The sequence below is a fragment of the Austrofundulus limnaeus genome, unplaced genomic scaffold (genome assembly GCF_001266775.1).
Source record: "Austrofundulus limnaeus strain Quisiro unplaced genomic scaffold, Austrofundulus_limnaeus-1.0 Scaffold1147, whole genome shotgun sequence".
Taxonomy (NCBI): Eukaryota; Metazoa; Chordata; class Actinopteri; order Cyprinodontiformes; family Rivulidae; genus Austrofundulus; species Austrofundulus limnaeus.
In genome coordinates, this window is record NW_013953549.1 from 42,568 (window position 1) to 67,687 (window position 25,120).

The following is a 25,120-nucleotide window of genomic DNA, read 5'->3' on the forward strand; positions in this document are numbered from 1 at the left end:
ATGTGGGAATAATACACATCTCAGTGACAGCCCTGTGATGAATGTGTACAGTAGAGAACCTAGTGTGTCACAGGTCATGAAAAGGCCACAGAGCTCAGACCTGCAGGGGCCGGGCGGGATGGAATTACCAGAGATAAAGTCCGAGGCCGAGCTGACATCCATCGTTTAGCATCACTTGTTTTTGTGTTTAACATGTAGCGAGGTATCTAATCATGAAAACAGCTCTTACGGCTCAGTAACCTTGTAAAGTTGACATATTTATCCAGGTGAACCAATTAAAGGAGCGACGTCCTGATCAGATTATGTGTTGGGGATGACCCTCAGCTAATACTGTGTCTCATTTTAGCTCAGAATTTGTAAAACTGACTGAGTTAGAGATGGGTTTTTTTTTTTGTTAGCTGATCAACTCCAAAATTAATTAACATCCAATGATTCCTTTCTAATGGTTTCATTAAAATCTGTCCTAAATATCCATTTTCCTCTCCAAATTTTAGGTCAAWACTTGCAAAATTGGCTGAATTCTAGCCATTTTTGTGCTTTAAAGGGTGAGTTGGCTGTGGCAGCCATCTTGAATTGGATTGATTCCAAAAGATAACTGGTTATAAAGATACATTCATTGATTACATTCTACAGGTTTTATTAAAATTCATTCAGTGGTTCATGACATATTTTGCTAACAGATGAGCAGAGTTGACTAATATTTTATACTGAAGTTTTAAGCAAAGCTTTTGTCCAAGGATTAGCACATAAAGTATATGTGTAAAACTGGCATTGTGGCACAGCCACAGCTATATCTACTCCAAATTTTAGGTCAATATTTGTAAAATTAGCTGAATTATAACCACTTTTGTGCTTTTAATGGTGAGTAGGCTGTGGCAGCCTTTTTGAATTGGGTTGACRCCAATACAATACATCCAATGATTATTTTCTACAAGTTTAATTAAAATTCATTCAGCTGTTGATGAAGTATTTTGCAAGCAGTCAGGCGCGCAGATGCATTTCCATCATAACCCTTTGCACCCCTGTGCTCTTCACCTGCAGAGGAGACGCTGAGTCCTTTGCTGCCAGTAAACAGCAGCCAGCAGCAGTACTGCATGACCAGCGAGGGGGACGTGCTGCTAGCAGGGGACTCCTGGAAGACCAACGCCTGCACCAGCTGCACCTGCAACAACGGAACCATTCAGTGTTTCTCTCAGCGCTGCCCGGCTGCCAACTGCAGAGTGCCGGTGCTACGCAAGGGCCAGTGTTGCCCACACTGTCTCGGTGAGTTCATAGGTGGGTCCCTAAAAACAGGAAGCTGCTTCAAAATGTACACTACACTGGTCCRAAAGTTAGGAGTCAGAATGCTTCATGTGTAAATGAGAGAACAACCGACGGTATGCCACAGCGTTTGTTCAACCCGGACAATCGGGCACTACCAAACACAATCGCTCCCAAAACACTCCATGTGACACATTCACACAGTCCTGTTGGAGTGGCGAACATTCCTCGAGCATCCGCACATTCACACGTGTTTCCTGTCGCCGGCTGGGTTCGCCTGCAACGGTTAGGCTTGCAGCAGCACAGGAAGGCAAAGCTCCCCGTCAGCTTTTCCTATAGAAGAAAACCCCAGCATAGCTCTCTATTGTTCCCTCTGACATGTGGCTGTTTTACCTGACTTTTTTTTTTTTTGAGGGGGTTTTGTTTTTGTTATTTGCCTGGTGGAAAACAGAACATTTTTCTCTTTTACGTAATGCCTTTACAAAGCGGTTTAGTGGAAGTCAGATTCTATAAACACAGCTTATCAGCTGAGACAACAGGGAGTGTAAACACAAACTGGACTTGTTTATTCCTTGGAAGAGCTACATAACACTACTGGCATCTTACTTCTATGTGAACAGATGTGACGACGTCGTTGCCAGTGATAGTGTCCACCAGCTCTCCGAAGACAGAGGCCACCACTGCAGGGGGGGACGCACCGCGGATCACCACAGTCACTGTCCCACTTGTTATTGCTGACACAGGTATCTGCTAAACAAAGCTTCATCTGACCACATTTTGTTTGTTATTTAGGATATTTATCTAACTCTTCCTGCCAATCCCTGTGAGTGTTTATACAGATGACGGAAAAGATTTAATAATGTGAAATGTATAATTTGAGAACTGGGATTGAAGAAGCTAGAATGATGGTTTTTATTCTGAACAACTGGACCTGCCAAAAGGCTGATCGTTCAAGGAAGCTGTTTTCAATTTAGATTTTGTAAAATGATGCAAGCATAGTCGTTTTTCTAGAATGGATATTTACTTCTACTGTRGAAGACAAAAAAGTGATCATTTTAACGAATTTATAAACACAATGGAGTGCATATCTACAACTGATTGTCAGGCCAGTTCAAGATGGAAGAACATTATCAATCTCACAAAAGTTTGCATTGTTGTGTGAGATTAAGATTGTGCAAAAAGTCTGTAACAAGGCTAGACCAAATCAACGTAAGATGRTTTTAGTAAGGTGCAGGCGATTTGTTAATCCTTTAGACCAGTGGGTCACAATTATTTTCTGTCATGCACCCCATTCCAAAACTGAAACGCTATTGAGAGCCTGATAATATTTAAATATTTATCCGTATAAACCACTGTATGATGTTCTGGCACCAGCATTCTGCATATAATCACCTGAAAATGGTAGGGAAAACTCTGCATTATGTAAAAAAAGTAGGGCTGTCAAATGATTAATATTTTTAATCTGACTAATCCCAAAGTAGCTGTGAATTAATCATGATGAATCTTAAATTGAATATACATTTCTATTGCATATTTATAAAATAAATTACTTGAGTTATTAATTAGTTTTAATGTTTTTATTCAGAAAATAAAACGGATGCTTAGACATTATTTTTTGAATATAAAGCAGGACCWAAAAATGCTCCAAACATATTTGAGTCAGTTAAATGTTGTGCAGAATAATGAGGTTAAATCAAGAATTCAAGGATTTTCATTCCAAATGAACATGAGGAGTGAAAGATAGATACTAAGGTCACAGTTGTCAGCAAAACATAAATAATAATAAWAAAAAAAGCCATAAGAAGACAAAAAGAAAAAGAAAACTGTACATAACGTGCTACACATGGAGTTTTTTATTTTATTTTATTTTATTTAACCTTTATTTATCCAGGTAAACTGTTTGAGAACCACTTCTCATTTACAAACATGGCCTGGCATGCACTGAGTGCATTGCAATATACAAACCTACAWATTCAGTCAAAGTAAAGTGAGTGTAAATTTTAATCACGATCAATCGAGATTAAAAATTTTAATCTATGCCCATGTAGCACTAAAATTAATCAGAGTTAACTYGATTAATTTCACAGCCCTGAAAAAAAGACAAGTATTATCTTTTACATTTATTTTGCTGTGTTAAATCATTAATTTATAGTTTTAAATAACTTAAAATCTATTTTATTTTAAATAAAAAAACATTGGTTTATTTAAAGATATGTGAGGTATCTTAATTTCTTTGGTGCTCCTTTTTTCAAGGCCAATGAATTGTAAAAAAGAAAATGTTTTATTTTTATTAACTTAATGGTTCCCCTTGACACCTCACTGTGTCCCACTGTTTGGGAAGCACTCCATTAAACTAAATTAGTGTTGTTATTATATATATTTTTTTCTGTCTCAAAGATGAGCCAGGTTTGGGTGAGAACTACCCCAGTCAAACAGAGATGGCCCTTGTTTACCAATCRGCTGCCTGGATCCTGGCTGGCCTCCTCCTGGCCATCATCATCTTCCTCATCGTGGCRTTGCTCATCAACAAGAAGAAGAAGTGGGTGCAGATGTCCTGCTACAGCGCACCCAAGAAGGTGAGAGGTCATCTGAAAATGAAAAAGAATAGAATCGTAAAGTACCAGCCTAGAGCTGGGTTTAATTATAGGCCCAGGTTTTTTCCTTGACCTTCCAGCTKTTTCACCCCAGCTGTCAGGACTCTGGGATAAATGTGGCTTCCCTTTGCCCTGTGCTTTCAAACAGAAAAAAAAAAGGTCATGCCACTAATAAAATCCTAACCTTTAAACGAATCCGCAGTGTTAAAAAATGAACTCATCTCCTATTTTAGAACCAATGAGTAGGGTAGCATAAATCTGTCAGCTGCGACCCAAACCACAGTGTCAACTTGTCCTTTTTTTTTTTCGCCCCTTCCCCAGGCGGTGATCCTGAAAAAGCACATAAACAAGAACTCCGTCATCTACATGGAGCCCTCGAAGGAGAACAAGTTTCAGAACGTGAAGAACGACTGCGGCATCATCCACTTCGCTCCAGACATCAGCTCCCCTGACAAGATGACCATCCCCAGGGCCAAGCTGAGCCTGAACAACGACTGGACGCCCCGTTAAAAAAATACAGCAGTAAAAATAAAATAAAATAAAAACTCTCCGGATCAGAGCTGCTGGTTGGTTTGTCCCAACCTTCCCTTTGTGTTATAGTCAGCTCCAGGATGCTCAGCAAAACACTGTTTCCTTCATCACGTGTCCGTCGTTTTTCTGTTTGGACGTTCAGGTAGAGTGACACGCTGAGAAGTGGACATGTTCAGGACACAGAGCTTGGACTGTGCTTTTAAAAAAAAAAAAGGAGCAACCAGAGTCATCTTTGACTGTAAACACTGTAATATCACTGCTTCTTATTGCCTCCGTTAAAACTGGAACTAATGGAGGTTGAATAAAAAGCTTTAGGACAGGGGTTTGTTTTTTGGAATGTGGTTTAAATGGGATATCGGGGACGCTAACCCCCAGGAAATGCAACGGTGCATCACGAATGTGACCAAAGAATAGWTGAATTGCACTGCAGACCCCCAGAATAAAACTCCTGCTTTAGAATGTGTGGTCTCTACCTTAGTTCTTGTACATAAATCTTTTTTACAGTATTTGTATTAGATGTTGTGTTTTCTTTTCCACCTCTGGTTTCATTATGAGTGTTTTTAACTGCCTGTCTAGACATTCCCTTTTCCCTCTTATGCGAAGGACATGCCTCACAAAAAGCTTTGTCTGTTTTCAAACAAAACCCAAAGTCCTWTGTTTTGCCTTTTAAAACGAAACAAATGTTTTATTCGAGTCAGATCGTTTCATGAACAGCAATAGAGGCAAAAAAGTTGCCATGTTTTTCACCTGGATCTGTGAAGAATGTCTTTGATGTCTCACTTCATTCCCAGCTGTGTTCCTTAGCTGCTTACACACGTATTTATTCGTAAAGCTCGAATTCTACAGCCGTAATGCGTTTATATATATTTCGATAACTCTTAGCCCGTTGTGTTAGACGCAGAACTTTTCTGAAAAGCCAGTGAATGAAAAAAAAGGTCTCTGCGGGATTCCTGAACGGATTAAGGCCCTAATCAGGGATTAAACAGGTATATTAAGTACACAGAGATGCTGTTGAAACCAGAAGCCCCGTCTCGCTCTGGCCAGTACAGGGAAGGACAGATTCTGGGAAGCGTTGCGAAACCAACTCCGGGGCTTGTTTTTTTTTTTTTTTATCAAACCTTTGTGTCCATTGCCAATATCCCGATTCAGAGGCAACCTTGATGCCAAAATTGGTTCGAAACCAATTCATGCTGAAGTGTTTGCAGTACATGCGTATCTGAGTCATGTGCTTTAAAGTGAAGAGGCGACTGTAAAAGCTTGCGCCATTTTTTTCTTTTTGTTTGTTTTTCTATGTGTAAAAACTTCCGATAAGTAGAAAACAAGAGTAGCTTATTTATTTTTTCACATAGCTTTATTTATTAATACTATAGTTTGAGATTCTTCTGTTTTTTTTTTCTTTGGAAAGTGAACTTTTAAGTAGCCAAAGCTGATGTACATTGTAGACTCTTTACCATTTCTATCGGCTCTATTCTAGGCCTTATTTATTTTGTTGTTGCAAATCTTGTAAATATGTTCCTAGATTATTGTTATGCTGTAACATTTTTACTTATTTAAAAAAATAAATAAATGTGTGAACCAAAGTGGCTTGTGCGGATCAATGTTGTTTCCTCGAGGAGCGGTGATGTCATTGGCGATGGTATCAGTTTGTGGTTTTGCTTCGCCAACATGCCCGAGCACATCTGGATCCGGACTCGTGTGCTCCCAATGGGAYTTTGTCTTCTTTTAGCTCCTTTTTATCGGATCGCTTTCTCTGGTTTTCCAGTTGCTTTCTTATCTCAGTAGCAGACGCTGATGGGTTTAGAGGGGAGTGGAGGGTTGAGTGCAAACAAATAGGAAGACCTCTAAATCCATTTACTGGGTTGATAAAAAACTTGAAAAAGACAAAAGATGCAATAAACTAGATCTGGAAACCTTGATAATCATATCCTGCTGATTGGACTTGTACTGAAAAAGCACATTTGCAAGCTTCTACAGATCCACTGAGGTCAGTTTTTAATGCTAAATACATCAAATCCAGCAGAGCAAACTGTCAAAATGTGTCTGATTATTCTTGAATTAAAAGGAATGAACCCTGTTTTATACTTTATTATTTGGATTTGGTATTGGTATAAGAATTGAATAACTTAAAAAAAAATAATCTCACTAAGATTAATAGGGCCAGACCATGATACTAACATCACATCTCACCACTAATTGTTGGGCAAAATGTGGAAAATCTTAAAAGTCAAATACCACAACAGCTGGTGTAGTAAAGCTTGATATAAACAGTTTATTGTGAACATATTGAGAATGATTTGACATATTTACRCTCCAGTCTCTTTACACAAACACACAAAGCAAGTTATAACATGTTGGGAAAAACTGATTTATTCCTTCTGTCTTCTACTCATAATCCTCAGATAGCCCTTTTCGTTTTTTCAATTCTACGGTTCTATTAAGGCAGTATAGTCCAGTAAACCTTTTGTCTGAAGCAGAAAACATCAAAAGGTTTTTAGGAAATCGGCAGAGTTTGGCTCTAATAGCTGAATGATCATTAAAACAAAGTCACTTGTGTCTTTGGGGGTCACATTTTCCAAATGAAACGAGGTATAAATCGGTCCGATCTCCACGCAGATTCTGGAGGTTCACAGATAAAAACAGTCCATGAGAGTCGCCTGGACCTCTGGCAAAATCAAATCCTTTCCTGGCCAGAGGAGCCCCCTTCGCTTCTCACAAAAGGATCTTGTAGTAGTCATCTTTGTAGCTGTATAGGACCACCACAGCCACCCTGAAAAGGGACAACATGTGTTTGTTATAAAAAAAAAACAAGGGGGAAAAAATGATGCTAGCCTTCCAAAGAGAACATCTTAAAACCAGGACAGTGAAATTCATCCAGGAGGGTTTCTGGGAACTTTATTAGAAAAGGAGACAACTCTGCCAGGAGTCATCTCAAGGGGAGGTTTTGTAACTGAAGGAAAACATAAATGTGGTTTCAAAACTATTCAACTGAAGTGTTTTTATAAAGAAAAAGTGTTATTAATAACCAATTACAACCTCAATACTAAAAATAGTTGTGAAAGTTGTGCGTAAAATGTAAATAAATAGTTAATGAAAGGGTTTTTAAATCTCATAAACATATATTTTATTCACAATGGAACATAGTAAACATCAAAAAAAGATCGTCAGTTATCAGTGTACACTTCAAAAGCCTGCCTCACTGATGATATGGAGGTGCTTTAGCGCCTATGGCAGGGCTATTCAGCTAAACTACTCGGGGGTMCACAGCTTCTGAAAACCAACAGCTAAAGCGGCAGTTATCCTGGAAATTATTGTCATTACGTACATTTACTTTACCATTTCAAATCTAGTTTACTTTAAATTAACTCATCGGCAGGCACAMGGAGTACAGCCCCGTCATAAATCAGCAGTTCCAAAACTTTTCAGCTTTTGACTCATAAAATAACAGCAGAGACAACTAATTTTAGTTGATAAACATTGGTATCAGGTCAAATAAACAAGGCTGTAGTAACAATATTTATTATGCTATTTTAAATACACTATCCTTACGCTTTTGTAACAACTAAGGCAAAAAAAATGTCATTAGTCCTTTTAAAATGGAATTAACGCAAAATATCTGTTCAGGACCCCAAAATGAACGAGAAGGGGTTATCTGTGGAATAAAAGTGGGCGTGTCAAAAGCATAAACACTGTGGGCTACRAGGCCTACATGACGGTATCCTWAGAYCCTGCTTGATGTCTTTACAGCCTGACCCTGACCCCAACACTAAGGTTAACCAGGAGAAATGTGACCCAAGTAGGGGTCTCCAGAAAAAGTGGTGCCGTACAGTAAAGCCCCTTTTGTTCTTGTCCAATGAGGTGGTGCCGTACGGTATCGCCCCTTTTTTGCTTGTCCAGTCAGGTGTGTCCCTTTAACAAAGTCCATCAAATCAGGTGTGTCGCTTTAGAATCGCCTTTTCTTGTGACACGCCCACTCGTCCGCAAAGACCCCTACTTGAAATGAACCCCAACTTTGGGAACCACTGATCCATATAATGGGAACATCTGAGATATATATATATATGTTGAAAAGCCCTGGCCTATGGCATGGGCATATTACACATCTGATAAAGCTGAATGAAACACAGAGTTGAATTACATAGTCCTGTAACCGGTGGGTTGCCGGTTCAATCCCCTGTTCCAGTCGACTAAGTCGTTTTGTCCATGGGCAAGACATTTCATCCTCCTTATCTGCTGCTGGTGGTCAGAGGGTCTGGTGGCATCGGTGCATGGCAGTCCTGCCTCCATCAGTGTGCCCCACGGCAGCTGTGGCTATGAGTGTATGAATGGTTGAAGTGTAAAGTGCTTTGTACTCTGTAGAGTCTTGATAAATTTCAAACCATTTACCATTTTTCTCCAAAAACTTGCAATAATATTCCTCATTAACTCTAACGGCCTTCTGGGTTTAGTGCTGATTAGCGAGTGTCAGCAAGACGACACRTGATTCAGTGCAAGGCACGGCTGAGGACAAGTTGAAACAGTAGTGAAGATAGATGTTTACAYGCAGGTCTCCCCTGCAATCGTTTTGACTCAAAGGAAAGGTCACCGACTGCAAAGCCCTGGGAATAAGTTTTGTTTAGGATCCTGCAACAGCAACGTGGCTTCTGTGAAAGCCCTTTACCCCACTCATCTGGCGTCGGTTGCCTGTGCCTCACATTTAAAGAAAACAGCTACACAAAAGGACACAAACACAAGCTGAATGTACCCATTGTTGCCTCTGTGTTGCTCATTTATCAGTTGAGTCTTTTACCCCCTCCCTAYCCAAAAATGTCAAGTCAAACACAAAGCAGAGGCAGAAAATTAAAAACAAATGCTCTTGGAGACACTTTGATTCCCCCCCACACCCCCTCCCCACTTGTTACCGTCTCATTTATGAAAGAGGAGAATCAGCTCTGAGTACTCGCAGCTCACTGTCAGGGGGGAGCTGGTCTACGTCAGTCAGCTGAGGTGTTATGAGCCAGACACCACAAGACCAAACAAGGCAAAAAAAAAAAAAACTTTTCCAGATTTCACCTCAGGAAATAGGATCAACAGAGGATTTAATGTTTTACAAGGCAGTGGTTATCTGTCTAACAGCTCACTTTGAAGGTCTGACTGTCACTGTTACACCTGGACTGTGTGGGCTTAGCTGCAGGTTGGGAGTGGCAGCTGCCTGCACAAGGAAGTGGCTTTTAAAAGGTATTGTCTTTGGTTTTCATTTAAAGAAAAAATAAAATTAAAAACTAGCTAAATATGAAAAAAGGAAAAGCATAAAAAAAGGTTAGTCATGCTCTTTTCAACAAGCTTTTTCCTGTTTGTGTTTAAAGCCAGGCTGAGTTCCCATGGCAGCGGTGAGCTGTTTGGTTCTTTCAATGCAACTTTCACTTTTAAATCTCTGTGAATTAAACAGACTATCTTCATCTTTTGTTTGACAGGAAACAGAATAAATGCACTTTTTGTTTTACCCAAACCCAAACTTTAAGATAGGCTTCCTGTCACATGTGACGGCRTACCTTTTTGTAATTTTAAAGTTGTAGATCTCATCGCAGATGGACTTCAGGTAACGCTGCTTTGGGAGACGAGACAGCAGAGTCTTGACGCTACTGTTGAACTGTTCTTCACTTTCAAACTGGGGAATAAAAAACACAAAACATAAAGTGCAGGCATAAAAATATTGCTACATTAATACATATATTGAATACATTAAACATTTGACAAACATTAAAGGAGACATGGCATACTTTTAAATTCTTATTTTTTACATTAAATCATTCAACTGGGGTCTTTATAAAGTGAAACTGAAATATTTTGGTCTGAATTAATATTGCACGAAGTAGGCAGAAGTAGTTRGGGAAAAAGAAATGGATGAAAAAATAAAAATCAGGAATCAGTGTTCATACAAAAAGACTTGGAACAAATKAAGTCTCATATATCAAAAAAGTGTAGACTCTCCACACTCAGAACATCATATTTGATGATAAACCTCAAAAAATTATAAAGCATTAGAGAACAATTAAACATTTTTTAAACATTTCACTGTGTTTGTGTGATTTGTAATAAGTAACGTTAAAAAGTACTTCCTGATGATAAACTGTTTTTTTTACAAAAGTGCTGCTGAGGCCAGCCTGTGTATGTTGGCCCATTTAGTATGGAGAGRAGGACTTTGCTTATATAACCGCAGAGTTGAGAATATTTCTCTGCTCTCCCCTTTAAAAAAATATCTTCACTTTATATAATTAGTCGTCATGGAACGGATTCTGGAACTTTATGAGCAAAAATCTTGGTAACGASTTTGGAATGTGGATATAAACACCTTCTAAAAGTGTGTTTTGTTAAACAGTGCACGTCTGTCACACACGTGAGCCTTGTGGAACGAGGTGAGGGGGGGAGAGGAGCTCAACACTTCCATGACTGTGTCAGGCTGTGGGTAAGTGCAGGGGAGTTCCCTCACTTCACTCCCCACAGAACAGAGCTGTAAGGAAGGAGACGGGATTCCCTCTTCCTGTCTAGGATCTTGACCTTTGCTGGCTGTTCTTTCCATCGCCGCACCTCCCGCCCAGCCTTTTATTAACTGTGTTGTGCTTTTGATGAAGCTAGTAAYGGAGCGGGGACTAACCTCCAGAGACAGGAAGTTGATCAGAGTTTCCTTTGGCAGGTCCACCTGTGGAAWAAAGAATAGGGGGGTTGGACTAGAAAGCCTTATCTCACAATCCAAATACACAACACAGAACACAAACACTTGGTTATTTTTATAGGAAGCATCGTATTCTGCAAAAATGGAAAAAACAAACAAAAAAAAACACCCTCTTACACTCATTCGTCTGTCTACATAGGATATGTTCAGAGTACTGACATGCACCAGCAGATTTATGAGCCTGTGTAACTGCAGCAAGGTGATTTTGTCAGTTGGGTTGTGTTTACTGTTCCGTCGCACATAAAGCCAAGATCCAAACAACTCTGACATAACATTTGAAATATGAAGCAACATTATAATTAAGACAAGCAGGAAGATTTACTTCAAGAGAATCTGTCCATGAATCTGCAACTCAACCACAAATAAACACAATATGGCAGCCATTTACAATCCCCCCACCCCACCACCACCACCCCCCAAAGTGACACGGGCGCTGCCTTCTGTTTAGTGCTCATTGTTCTGCAGCAACTGGAAAATATTCACAGGCTAGCCATCTCCCCACCAGCCGGGGGTCGGGGGAGAAGGCCAACACTTYATAAAAGGGGCAACTCCTCGTGATGTTTGTTGTTTTAGCTATCCAAAGCTTTTTCCTCTTTCTGTGATTTCACACATGAATTCAGCAGATAAGGTGGGAGAGCAAGGGGGGAAAAAAAAAACAGACTCAGGCCTGGGAGTGATAACGGGGGATAAATAAACAGTGGACTTACAGCAAGAACCTCAATGTCATTGCTCTTGTTCTGCAAATTGCTACCAAGGTTCTGTAATCTGCTTTGAATCTGAAAAGAGAAAAATAAATAAATAAATAAAAAGGGGGGAGAGTGTGAGAGAGAAAAACAAACGAAGCATCAAAAGAGAGGGAAGTAAAGGATAGTTGTTCCCATGAACATAAAACAGTTGCGAAACAAACTTCACATGCCATCATTTCCAATTAAAATCGTTGCTGTGACACTTTTTCTTTCTAACAATTTTATGTTCAAAGCAAGACACGCAGGGAAGCACAAAATAAGTTGCTGGCACAAAATATGGGTGTGACTTTTATTTGCTAGTTTGCTTGAAAAGAATGCATATCGTCCGCCGCCTTCCACGCCAGAGCTTTAARCACAGATCATCTCATGATCAGAAGGGCTGGACGATATGGCTAAAATTTATATCACAATGTAACTCCTAATTTCTATTGATACAATATAATTTTGATATTGATACAATCAATAAAAAATGTCAGAAAAACTGCCAAGAACAGCAATATTTACTGTACCTAAAAACCTGATGTGATTTTTAAAAAATCTTTAAATGGAATGTCTCAAATTTACTTTATTACGAGTCATAATTTAATTGTTGATGTCTGAAATAAGTTTAAGATAGTAATTTAATGCAGATATGCAGAATTAAGAGCCTCCAAAMAACTTAATGGTTAATCTRACCTCATTAATACCAGTCWGAATGTAAGAAGAGATACACAAATAGGTATTTTGCCTAGTCAAAATTTGATTAGAGAAATCTGGAATGTAAATGTGGTGAGGCTGATTTAATGTCAAAACAGCTTGCCATACACGTCTATGTTTGCGGTATAAGCTTCATTTGTTTGATAGCTGCTATCGGGGAGATGGTGATATTTTAGGAAGAGGGCTTAAACTTTTAGGATGCTTCATTTTCAGTCACTCAGACTGTTCTCCACTGAGTGGAAATTTATCAGACGGTGAAAAGATTTGATGTGTTCACGAAGCGAGTCGGCACCAGACTCTGGCGAATTTTACAGCAGACCAAAAGCTGAAGTTTAGCAGACCATCGGTACATCCGAGGATTACTTTCTCAGAGTTTCAATAAAATCTGCCCACTGGTTCARGAGAAAAGAGACACATGCACACACAAACAGGTAAAAATGTATCAACAGTTTAACATTTGCAGCACAAACCTGAGTTTCGTATCGTCTCCTGGTGCTAGCAGAGACTTTCTCCGGGCTGATGACGTACACGTTCATATTTGTGTTTCCGCTGCTCCCATGCTGCTCCAAGCAGCCTGAAAACAAGTTTTTCCCACATTTACTAAATTGTACAGCAGTAGATCAAAAGTAGTTCCAACAACTGTACACATATTTTGTTCAAATGCTTTTCATTTTTTGTACCCAAACTAGTGTGAAACACAAAATGTTCTCGGTCCTTATTTTGTTGCTCTACATCATTCCGTCTGCACGTTTCTAAAGCAGCACTCTTGACGAATGCGTCCAGTACTGGTGAGTGTCACTACCTGTGCTGTTGAGCTGTGATCCTTTAGGGTTCTGGAGGGTCATGCTATCAGAGATTTCTCTGCAGGAAAACACAAACATTTATAAGAAACAAAGAAGAAACTTTTAAATCTGTCAATAAATTCTGAGCAGCACATGTTACAGATTCCTCCACCTGATGTTTCTCTCGTCAAAGAATTTGGTCCGACATTTCTGAACAATGTGGTCCACCAAGTCCGATTCTGGAATTCGCTTCTCGGACTGTCTGTCCTTTTCAAAGGATTTCACCTGGGAACACCAAATCACTTTAACATGTGCTAGTGTGTGCAGAACAACGAGCTTGTTGAATGTTTTCTACCATTTGAGCTAAAGTCGGTCTGTGGCCGAATTCATGCAAAAAATATGTCGGATATCGCTGAATGCATCAAGCTGGGACTAAAAATAATTGCAGAGTAAAGTTGTATTTACCTTCACATAGTTGCCCTCTTTGTCAGAGACGAGGACCAGACACATGATGCCTGCCAGCCTGCAGTGCTCCAACAACGTCTCCTGAGACTGGACACACAAAATTCACAAAAACTCATTGAAATGGACATCTTAGTTGRAACAATAAAAGAGAAACCRCATGATTTTATAACAGGACCTTGAGGATGCTGCCCAGTGTGACCTCTTGGGTCATGGCTTATTTTAAACTGCAGACAGTTTATAAGTTTAGTAAATGTTTCCTTCAATGAACAACCCAAGAAACACAAAAAAAAAAAAAAAAAAAAGGATTGCATCATTCAAGCGATAAAGTTTAAATCTGAATTTTAACTGATGCGGTTTTTGTAAGAAGATTTATGGAAACATGGCTCAGATCCCTTCTATTTTAATGGGTATCTATTTTAAGCCTGGAACCAGAGGAGCGGGCCATGAGCTGGGGCTTCGGACCAAAACCAAAGTTAGGCAAAACATTCAACAACGGCAATGAGCTTATGTGAACGTCGGCCCAATTCATTCTCATCAGCTTCAGCTTGGCTCCTCTGTTGAACTTGCAACACAAACCCTGCAGTGTGTGTCACATTTTACACTTCCTCTTTCCTTACAGTGTTTCTTACACTGACTGATTGAATTAAGTCAAAGTTAAGCTACTGCCTGGAGGCAAACGAGCTGCCCGGGGCTTTAGCTTACACCATGTGGAAAGGTTTGCCATATTTGGCTACTGAAAAGCTAAAAGAAACCGTCACCTGAGAAAGAATTAGAGATTCTGTCTGGTAAGACGCTTCCATGTGAAAAGTATAAACAAACGCCTGGCGAGGGGGTGGGGGGGGTTAACGAGGTGTTATCACCAGCTTTCCGCAGGTCAGGTCAAGGCGTGTGTAATCAACAAAAGCACATGACCTCATGATTTGGAATGTAATTGTTTTCGGTGAGAGCCTAACTTTCCTAATTACTTCTGAGGACTCCGAGGGGGGGAAAATGACGGTGGCCAACTGCTTGTGTCCTGTGCCAGCACAAAAGACAATGAGGACCATTAAAGCAACACATTCACCGCAGAGGTGGAAAGTTTGGACAACAATAGGTYATATCGAGCGGAGGAGGAAAAAACACGAGAGGCACTAAAATGCTGGCACGGCTTGAACAAACAGGGCCGAGGTGGGTTCGTCACATAAACATGAAGAATGTGACGGAAGCATGGCATCAGAGGAGCTGGAGCAGACGACAAATAGCTTCACTTTGAAAGGACGGCTCTCAGCTCAGTGCAACACCTTTTTGAAAAAGTGTGCCTGACAAAGAGGAAACAGTTTAACTACAAAGCACAGTCCTAAGATAATAAMCCAGGGGGGCTAAAATGAAAATCTATCCAAGGGAAGYGAATAACCTGCAGCAWTATAATACATGAAATACAAATACTTTTTAAGTAAAGTCCTTTTATTTTAATGATTAAGCTAGCAGCCCAATTTTTAGCCCATGRACATGGAGAAAGTTTGACGTGCGCTCAGGCAGCAAAAGCTCATTTCCAAAACTGATAAAATAAGAATATTTGGGGTCTTATAAAGTGAGATAACCTACAAGTGTATTAATCTGCCTCTTGTATTTGTATTCCATGTTTAATCTTAATATAATTCAAAGATAAAGTAAGCACCATGAGTGAAGACTATCTGCAAAACAGCCTCTTGTGTAGGCATTGGGTCAATGGACAAATAGACTCTAAGTGGAAATACAGTCTTATAAACAGGAGATTACAACGAAGTAACAAGGGCAACTGTTGGCAGGCAAAATCAAATGGCTTCGCGGGCCACTTTTGGCCCATGAGCCCCACTTTAGCCACCTCTGTAATACCCACATCTGAATCTTTCACAATAAACCTGCTGCTGATAAATGATCAGCTACTTTAAAGTCAGGTGTTGACCTCTGTAGGGGAGATAAGGTTACTGCAGCACAAAGAAAGGGCAAGAAGTTCAGTAACTTTCCGAGACAATCTCAAGCACCTCTGTGCAAGAAGCATTGCCTCTTTCTAGTCTACAGTATACTGCGTAGAGACAGTCACATAGGGTCGTAGAAATAGAAGAAGGATCGGGTTAACCAGGCTTAAACATTCAAATAGAAACTTTGCTTTTGCTGAACTAAACTGGCTTTTTTATTCTGAGGACTGTTGTGCTCATTCCTTCATTTTACATGCAAGTTATTATTATTATTATTTAGATATAAACAATAGAAAAAAGAACAATTTTAAGAAGGATCTTATAGCTCTTTGTTCCTAGCAGTTTGTCACAAAGACACCATTGACGTCATTTAGAAGTAGGTGAGATARGATGAGGGCAAGAGGAGAGCAGTGGAATTATGTTCTGCAGAGGATTGGCTGCCTGTAAAAGAATGTTTAATTTATGAGGTGTGCAAAGAAAYGAGTGTTCATCATTTTTCTGCCAATAATATCAAAGTAGCAAAATAAGATGACGTCGTACAAGTTGGTTTAAATGCAAACGAAATGTTTTTTGAGCAAATTGATAGTTTTTTAATTGAGGTTATTTAATTGATTTTCTAACCTGTGAGACATCRTAGGCAATGTCTGCAGAGACCCCGGTGCTCCACAGCTTCTGGACAACATTGATAGCTCTGGACATTGATGAATGTCCTACTGGGACCACCAACGCGTCACAGGTGCTCACTGTTGGCTGAAACAACAAAAACAAATAAATAAATAAAAACACAGATATGGTCACACCTAACTAGAACATAAAAAAAGAACTACTGTTTCAAAATCAACTAAAACTAGAAGAATGAATGAGTGTTGTCAGACTATTTTCTGCCTGAATCCAAAATAATAGAAAAGCATGTGCCTCCAAAAATAACTGCAGGGAGTCGAGGGCTGCACTGATCATAGTTATTAACGTGTTTCTAAAAGTGGCTGTGTGGCGGCGACGGCTGTAAAAAGCCATCATTAAATATGAAACTCTGCCTGCTGCTCCGTCATTACAATAATTAGGAATGTCAGATTTTAGTGTGTGTATGTGTGTGTGTGTGTGTGTGTCTCACCGGCTCCTCCATGCCAGCCATGGCAGCACAGATTTTGTCCAGAGCGATGCTGGCCCCCACTGCGCTGGGGATGGGGCCAGTGGGAGCTGGTCCTCGAAACTCCAAGATCTAATAAAGACGCAGTAGGTTGCATCATCAACACTGCTACGTTTGGAATAACTGTAATATTTATTCACCAGCGGCTGGATAATTTATTAACATCAGGCCAATTTATTTATTGTCTTTTAATTCCAAAATGTGGATGGTTGATTATAAAACCCACCAAGTGATCATAGCGTCCTCCAGCAGCCACTATATCAGGTACAGTTCGCTTTCGTTTCCTGATGAAGGCCACGAACTGGAAGATGACTCCAGAGTGGTGCTGAACTTTATACACCAAACCCAAGTTGACCACAACCTAAAAGTAAAAACATCTGCATCAGTAAGTAAACATACAGCATTTTATTTTGTCTCCTCGATTTCTTTTTTCCAAATCACCCTGAGTTTAACGCCGAGTTTGCGCAGAAGCACGGTGAGCTCCTCCAGGTCTTTGGCGCCCTGCTTGGCCAGCTGGGTGACGGCGGTCTTCTGTTTGGTGAGGGAGGTCAGCAGCGGGCCCAGTTCCTGCAGAGTCCCCTTCCCATTATCGATGTACCTGTACAGCGTCTGAAGCTGAAATCAACACGTGAGGAGAAAAGCCAGAGCTTGAGAGAACGATCACTTGCTGCTTGAAATATTAAAATCGAATTAGTGCGCACTTACACTGGTGGATGACAATGAAAAGTTGAAAAACTTGGCTTCCACTTCACGTCTGGTCAGCTTCTCATTCTGTAGCAAAAGCAGCCAAAATAAATATTTACACATTTGCTGCTGTATAGTATCATCATACTATGTTATCATGATAAAATAGTTATTAAACCTTAAAAGGTTTTTATATATAACCACGTATTGAGCAACGTCTGGGCCTGCACAGGTCTTAAAAGTTTCGACAATTGCAACCAATATAGAACAACTCATGGCATATATCAAATTACCAGTAGTGTGCAAAAACACTAAATACACCCCAGGATTTCTAATATTGAAAAACTGCCTTTAAAGCTGTGGTAGGTAACTTTAATTTTTTTTTACATTTTTTTTAAATATTTGTTAAAACTGTCACTATGTCCTGACAGTAGAAAATGAGACAAATAATCTGTGAAACAAAGCACCTCCCAGTGGTCCTACTGCTGCTCCCAGTCAGAAGTAACCAACTGGAGTCGGGAGGATCATCTCACCAGTGTCAATCACACTCGTGTAGTCCCTGTTCAAGCTCAAGATTGCCGATGCGCTGCAGCTGTGGTTATGGCGGAGAAACAAGCCAACGTTACAGGAAAACTGCCAATTTCTAAGAGGTCTACACTCACTGGCCACTTTATTAGGTACACCTGTCCAACTGCTCGTTAACACTTAATTTCTAATCAGCCAATCAYATGGCGGCAGCTCAGTGCATTTAGGCATGTAGACATGGTCAAGACAATCTCCTGCAGTTCAAACCGAGCATCAGTATGGGGAAGAAAGGTGATTTGAGTGCCTTTGAACGTGGCATGGTTGTTGGTGCCAGAAGGGCTGGTCTGAGTATTTCAGAAACTGCTGATCTACTGGGATTTTCACGCACAACCATCTCTAGGGTTTACAGAGAATGGTCCGAAAAAGAAAAAACATCCAGTGAGCAGCAGTCCTGTGGGCGGAAATGCCTTGTTGATGCCAGAGGTCAGAGGAGAATGGGCAGACTGGTTCRAGCTGATAGAAAGGCAACAGCGACTCAAATAACCACCCGTTACAACCAAGGTAGGCAGAAGAGCATCTCTGAACGCACAGTACGTCGAACTTTGAGGCAGATGGGCTTCAGCAGCAGAAGACCTCACCGGGTGCCACTCCTTTCCGCTAAGAACAGGAAACTGAGGCTACAATTTGCACAAGCTCATCGAAATTGGACAAGAGAAGATTGGAAAAACGTTGCCTGGTCTGATGAGTCTMGATTTCTGCTGCGACATTCGGATGGTAGGGTCAGAATTTGGCGTCAACAACATGAAAGCATGGATCCATCCTGCCTTGTATCAACGGTTCAGGCTGCTGGTGGTGGTGTCATGGTGTGGGGAATCTTTTCTTGGCACTCTTTGGGCCCCTTGGTACCAATTGAGCATCGTTGCAACGCCACAGCCTACCTGAGTATTGTTGCTGACCATGTCCATCCCTTTATGACCACAATGTACCCAACATCTGATGGCTACTTTCAGCAGGATAATGCACCATGTCATAAAGCTGGAATCATCTCAGACTGGTTTCTTGAACATGACAATGAGTTCACTGTACTCAAATGGCCTCCACAGTCACCAGATCTCAATCCAATAGAGCATCTTTGGGATGTGGTGGAACGGGAGATTCGCATCATGGATGTGCAGCCGACAAATCTCCTAAAACTGTGTGATGCCATCATGTCAATATGGACCAAAATCTCTGAGGAATGCTTCCAGCACCTTGTTGAATCTATGCCATGAAGAATTGAGGCAGTTCTGAAGGCAAAATGGGGTCCAACCCGTTACTAGCGTGTTGTACCTAATAAAGTGGCCAGTGAGTGTAAATGTTCCATCGCTGTTTATCTGCTGCTTTTTTTTTTCCAGAACTCCCTGCTGAAATAACCAACTTTTGTATAACATTTTTGATGGTTTTCCATTCTTCATTAAATCATTCTACCAGGAAACTAAAATCTAAGACGCAAGCCTCTTAAGGTTTCGTTAAAGCTTTTTACTCCAGTACAGCTCCTGACTCCGGATCATTGCAGCGGCCCCCTTTGGTCTGAGCTTCAGCTGTTGGGCAGATGGTCTCACGTTTGACTCTACAATACTTTGATATAAAGAGGGGATTGTGATTTATGATGACAGCAAGGTGCAGAAACCATATGGCTATAAATCAAGCCCAAATCATCAGCTCTCTACCTCCATGCTGGAGGTGTTTGTTTCCCTCTAAATGGGGGTTATGACCAATCTTTTCCTCTTCGGTCTCTTCTGTCCAAACTGTATTGTTTTCAAGACGTCTTTTTAATGACGTCTTTTCTCCATGAGACTATATGCTGAATGCCTCGAACAATAAAGTGAAATTGTTCAGCTGCAGAAAGGGTGTAGTTAGTTTTTCTCCACCTACTGATTCAGGGTTGTGACTTTTTTGCTGCGTTCCATTTACATCGTATTCCTGGGAACTGGTAAATGATAGTGACAAACAAACCATATGAAACTGCATTCCAGTTAGCCGACAGGTGATTGTATAACTGCCGCTAACCTAGCTACAACACTGCTACAATATAAACAAATGATAAAAAGAGAGCTCTACTACGTACATCATGCAATTAAACATTGATTTTAATAAGTACAAGTATTGCACAGAAAACACACTTCTTGTGCGAGTGATTAAACATGCAGAAAAATTTAAGGAAGATAATTAATAGTAAAAGTTATGTAGTTAACTTTCTAAAGCTGCAAGTAGCTGCCATCTTGAAATCGAAACTGGAGGCAGTTTCATATCTTCCATTATACCAATAGATTATATTTTGTTGTTTGTTAAAGTAAAAAAAAGGTTAAGACCAACAACAACAAAAATAAAAGCAGATATTTTTCTACAATCCCAATTCCAATGATGTTTGGACAAAACATAAATAAAAACAGAATACAATGATTTGCAAATCCTTTTTCAACCGAAGTGGTGAACCTCACCTGATCCTTGCTTGTGAACAACTGAGCCTTCAGAGATGCTCCCTTTATACTCAATCATGACACTCACCTTTTTCCAATTAACCTGTTAAAATGAGTATTTATAAATTTTAAACATTAAATATCTTGTTTGTTGTATATTCGATTGAATATAGGTTGAAAAGTATTTGCAAACCATCGTATCCTGTTTGTATTTATGTTTTACACAAAATCCCAACTTCATTGGAGTTGGAGTTGTATAACAACCCAATGCGTCCTGGACTGTTAGTAATATGAGAAACCACTGACCATGGCATCACAGAGTATGTTGGAGGCCTGGTTGAGTTTGTCCTCAGGGACCCCGCTGTGAAGCAGGATGGCCTTCAACAAGCTGGTGTGGTTCAGGTAGATGTTATAGTTCCTCTCCTGCAGTCATAAACACACCTTTAACCCTCTCAGCTGCAATTATAGTCAATGTCAACAGCACGTCTGTGCACAGAGCACCTCAGCGAATAATAACTGTTGTGTCCGGCTGCCCTCTCATTCTGTCTGACGCACGTATTCTTAAGAGCTTTCACACAAAGAGCGRGGCAGTGGAGAGGATCACAGACAGGATCTATGGGGGGAAATACAAGAGGCTAGACTCGAGGTTGACTGAGTTCATATAGTGAGAAAAAAGAGCTGTGACGGGACTGACGCAGAGCTAGAATAAATGTGGACAGGAAACAGACKGTACTGGAAGGGAGGGAAGGAAGCGGACAAAGCTACACATACAGATTTACTACATAAACAATAAATTCAATGCGACTCAGTAGGGCTTACACATACTTTGGAATGTTGGGAATGTAAGGGGGAAGTTAAGGAGGAAAAAACAAACGTTTAAACTGAGCTGATGACACTGGTAGGAAAAATGAAGGTTCTGCACATGAACGGATTGTTCTGTCTGAATGAGAACAAGGCAGCAGAATGCAAACTTCACAATACGAGCTGCATACAACCTGAAGCGCAGGGAACTCCTGGACTATTTCAGAGATGGTGTAAATAGTCTCCGCATCAGGCAGCAAGCTGTTGGTGATGGGTGTGATGATGTCATAGGCACACTCCACGAGTTCCCTCGGGTGTGCACGATCCAGCTTTCTGGGTCGGAACACACGCTCAATGCAGTACCTTGAGAAAAACAAATTATGCTTGTCAACAAAATATGAGTTTCTGAAATTTGCAGATCACTGGTCTGTGTACTTTTTGGTCAAACGTTTTACATAATGATATAGGGGTCACCTCGAGTGAAGAAACAAGATTTACTGCCTCGAAGCAGGCCTCGGACAGGCCTGATGAGAGGACAGGAACTCTGTCACAAACTGAACTCTATTTAGGCCATGACAGGTCATTCTAACCGTGGAAGAGAACCCCTCAGTTCTCTTAATCAGATAATGGACAGAACAATCTCTTCTGTTCGTGATTCATTTGTTGTTTAACTAAGAATGTTTATGCATTTGTTAAATCATGATAATGCCTGTCACAGGAAAAATGGAACCACTTCTTTTCTTTTATCGTGCCTTAAAGATTTATAATGGTATAAAAAAAATCACAGAGAATCTGATTACAATGTTTTCATTGTGTTTTTATGTAAATCACTGTTTTTATTTTACTGTGAACACAGTAATATAATTGTGGATTTTTCCTGAGAAAATCTTTCATTTATCTGGACTAACAGAAGGTTCAGAACTGATTATAAAACAGAAATGTTAATTAATCATCATAAATGTTTTGCAGTGATTTCTCTTTGTCTATCAGAAGAAAGCTGAAAAGAGGTTATCATATCATATTGTTGAACAACCACAGAATTTTAACCTTGGGCTGGCGCCGGCTGGCAAATCTTTATCTTTCTTTCTCTGACTCATCTCTAAGCCTGAGGGCGGAACCAAAGTTCGTCTGTTTCTTTTACTAACCCAGATGGCTTTGAGCGACACACTCTTCTTCCTGATTCCAACCTAGGAAGACAGCTGTGATTCTCTCCGGAGAAACCTCAGTTTGGCTTAAAGTCTGATCCCATGAGCTAACTAGGGAAGACTTCACAGCCAGGGACCCGGCACGCCTGCCAGTGGTCTCAACCCAAGGCTGAGCCTCTAAGTGTGTTTTTAACTCCCAAGGGGAGATTTTATTTTGGAAGGAGGAACCGGATACGGCTTGAATTTTTCTGGCTTGGACTGAAATAGACGAAAGTTACCTGGAAAAACACCTGTTCGCCAATGACCAGTAAGCAAGCCGACATCAGTTCCCTGACTGATCGGAGGCAAGCCAGCTCCTACCCCGAAGGTGCCTTAAGAAGCCATCATCAGGTAAAAGCTGATGTGTTCGGAGTGACGTGTCATGTGGAACCTGAGCTTAGAAAAGACGTGCAGTTCCGGTTGACCCACACTTAAAAGTAAAAGTCGTAGTAACATACTAATCTTACTTTCCTCCTTTCCTTGTTCTTAATTTGCCAAAACTTAAGCTAAAAGTGCCAGTAAAATTGTTTGGTTGTTAACATCAGAAGTGACGTTTTACTGTTCTATATAAGTAATCTGAGTTGATGTGAATTGAAATTCGGACGCRGRTTTTMWYYYMWTTWAMYYTKRMSMYYKTTWWWRGRAWWACCMMMAWYWARKKKWACTTATGATCTGTTCAATTTGTGCAAATAAATGATTGCATAGTCTTTTATGAATCAACTTGAACTCGTCTGAACGTTCACTTATTGTGTCACTTTTCACTTCACACAGTCAAGATATTAACAAGTAATGAGAAATACCTTGGTAAAAGTTTCCTCATAACCTTGTGTATGAGAGATATGGGAAAAGCTTAATTCACCTTAAGCTCACTCTTACAATGAAAAATGCATAGTTATTCTATTTTCATTTTATACTCCAAAAATAGTCAGTCTTTTTGTTTTTGTCAAACCGAAAGTGTAACACTGTTGTGAAGGCAACTCAACACTGTCCTGTAGAACCTGAAGTTCCTCACCATGGTCCTCTTGGAGAAAGGCTTCATGTGTTAAAAGCACCAGAAGCTCCAGTAAACAGCGTCATGTTTGAATTATCCGTCGCTGTGTCTCAATTCACGGGCTGCATCCTCATGAGTACGCAGCCCACCTGGACCACATGGGCCACATCCTTCCCAGCCAGGGTAGGCTGCATGAAACTGCTGTGAAATGAGACGGTTTGGCCTTCGCTTGACATTGACTAGATGTATGTTTGCATGACCACGCACTATCGTCTTAACTTAGTGATCGGTTTCATATCAGACTTAAAATGCATTGGGATGTGTACTCACACTTCCTTTCACTGGAAGAATAAGTTCACAATTAAACCTTTACATGTAAATAAATAAATAAAAAACATTAAAATTTGAGTTTAGCTCCAGCATCAGTACCTGTAGCTGCATTTTATTTTACATCTTATTGCAGCATGAATTTCATCAGCTAAGTTGATAAACTTACATTTAAAAACCAACTGTTCAGTCAACTGTCCGTGATAAATTTCCAAACTACGCTGACTTGGTAAAAAAAAAAAAAAAAACTCAGATGTCTTTGTTTCTTTATTTAGTTTGCTGTTAGCGTATTGAATCCTGGGATATCCTCGACCAGGAAGGATACTCTGAAGCATTCTTGATTTTCGAGATTTTGTGGGCCGTATTCCACTGCCGCACTCGGTGCGGGGCAGTGTGGCCGACAAATGTGATGAGGATGCAGCTCATGAATTGAGACACAGCCAATGATATACAAACTATTACCTGATAGCTTTAAATAAACGTAAAGCTATACACCTAGCGTTTATTTATTGCGGCGGAGCTCGATAACTAGTTTTATGAAAGCTATTAGCTAAACCAGCTGTAATGATAAAATATGTATTGTGAGGTGTTAGTTAGAGAAATGCAAATGTAACATTTATTTATTTATAGGCAGTCACCTGTAAATAGTTATTTAATTAGCTTCACCTTAAATGGTTTGATGACAACAGTGTTAAATTTCGGTTTGAGAAAATAAAAAGTAGGATCATTTTTCTGTTTTCGGAATACAAAATAAAAAATAGAACTATTTGTTTTTCAATATCTGTTTTAAAACGAAAATCAAATGACCATTAAATACATGGACTATCACTGGGTTCTGTTTTTATTCACATTTTAAACAGCATCCCAATCTTATCAGAATTCCAGTTTTACTTTGTAACGTTATGACAGAGGGGGAAAATGATTTCTGATAGAACACTGTTTAAAGTCATTAATCCACTTTACCTCTTCAGCTGCGTGACATTATTTCGGGCAACAAATCTCGCGAACGCCATCTGAAGTGAAAACAGAGATGAAACATYCGATGCACTAATAATGACAGTGAACTCTGTAATCAATCACATTGTGGAAACAACCATTTAGTCAGCAGGTTTCCTGAGGCAGCAGGACCTCGCTGTGGCTGCTGATTACAACCTCCAGCTGAGAATGTTTGCATTTTATGCCATTTGTGTGTGTGTGTGTGTGTGTGTGTGTGTGTGTGTGTGTGTGTGTGTGTGTGTGTGTGTGTGTGAGTTGAACTCACACGAAGGTCATAGGGCAGAGT

General features: G+C 40.1%; 2 protein-coding genes across 3 annotated transcripts in view; one reads left to right on the forward strand and one right to left on the reverse strand.

Annotated features, from left to right (window-relative positions):
• Positions 1-5,965, forward strand: part of LOC106534335 (cysteine rich transmembrane BMP regulator 1 (chordin-like)) — a 38,557-nt gene extending 32,592 nt beyond the window's left edge. The window contains exons 12-15 of one of the 2 annotated variants that reach the window (XM_014030944.1): positions 1,042-1,275; positions 1,881-2,003; positions 3,658-3,836; positions 4,176-5,965. In XM_014030944.1, the coding sequence (XP_013886398.1) occupies positions 1,042-1,275; positions 1,881-2,003; positions 3,658-3,836; positions 4,176-4,364 (725 nt within the window). In that variant the 3' untranslated portion in view covers positions 4,365-5,965. The remainder of the gene's footprint in view (positions 1-1,041; positions 1,276-1,880; positions 2,004-3,657; positions 3,837-4,175) is intronic. The other variant, XM_014030945.1, reaches the window with a different exon arrangement.
• A 664-nt stretch (positions 5,966-6,629) lies between these two features.
• Positions 6,630-25,120, reverse strand: LOC106534337 (eukaryotic translation initiation factor 2-alpha kinase 4; the record flags this gene model as incomplete). The annotated part of the gene is given in 17 exon segments (XM_014030946.1): positions 6,630-7,152; positions 9,914-10,029; positions 11,017-11,061; positions 11,802-11,870; positions 13,007-13,110; positions 13,339-13,397; positions 13,491-13,603; positions 13,784-13,870; positions 16,342-16,470; positions 16,832-16,939; positions 17,094-17,228; positions 17,309-17,482; positions 17,573-17,638; positions 20,842-20,958; positions 21,531-21,699; positions 24,802-24,851; positions 25,100-25,120. Coding segments are annotated over 17 exon segments (1,620 nt in total), but the record flags the coding sequence as incomplete, so codon positions are not given.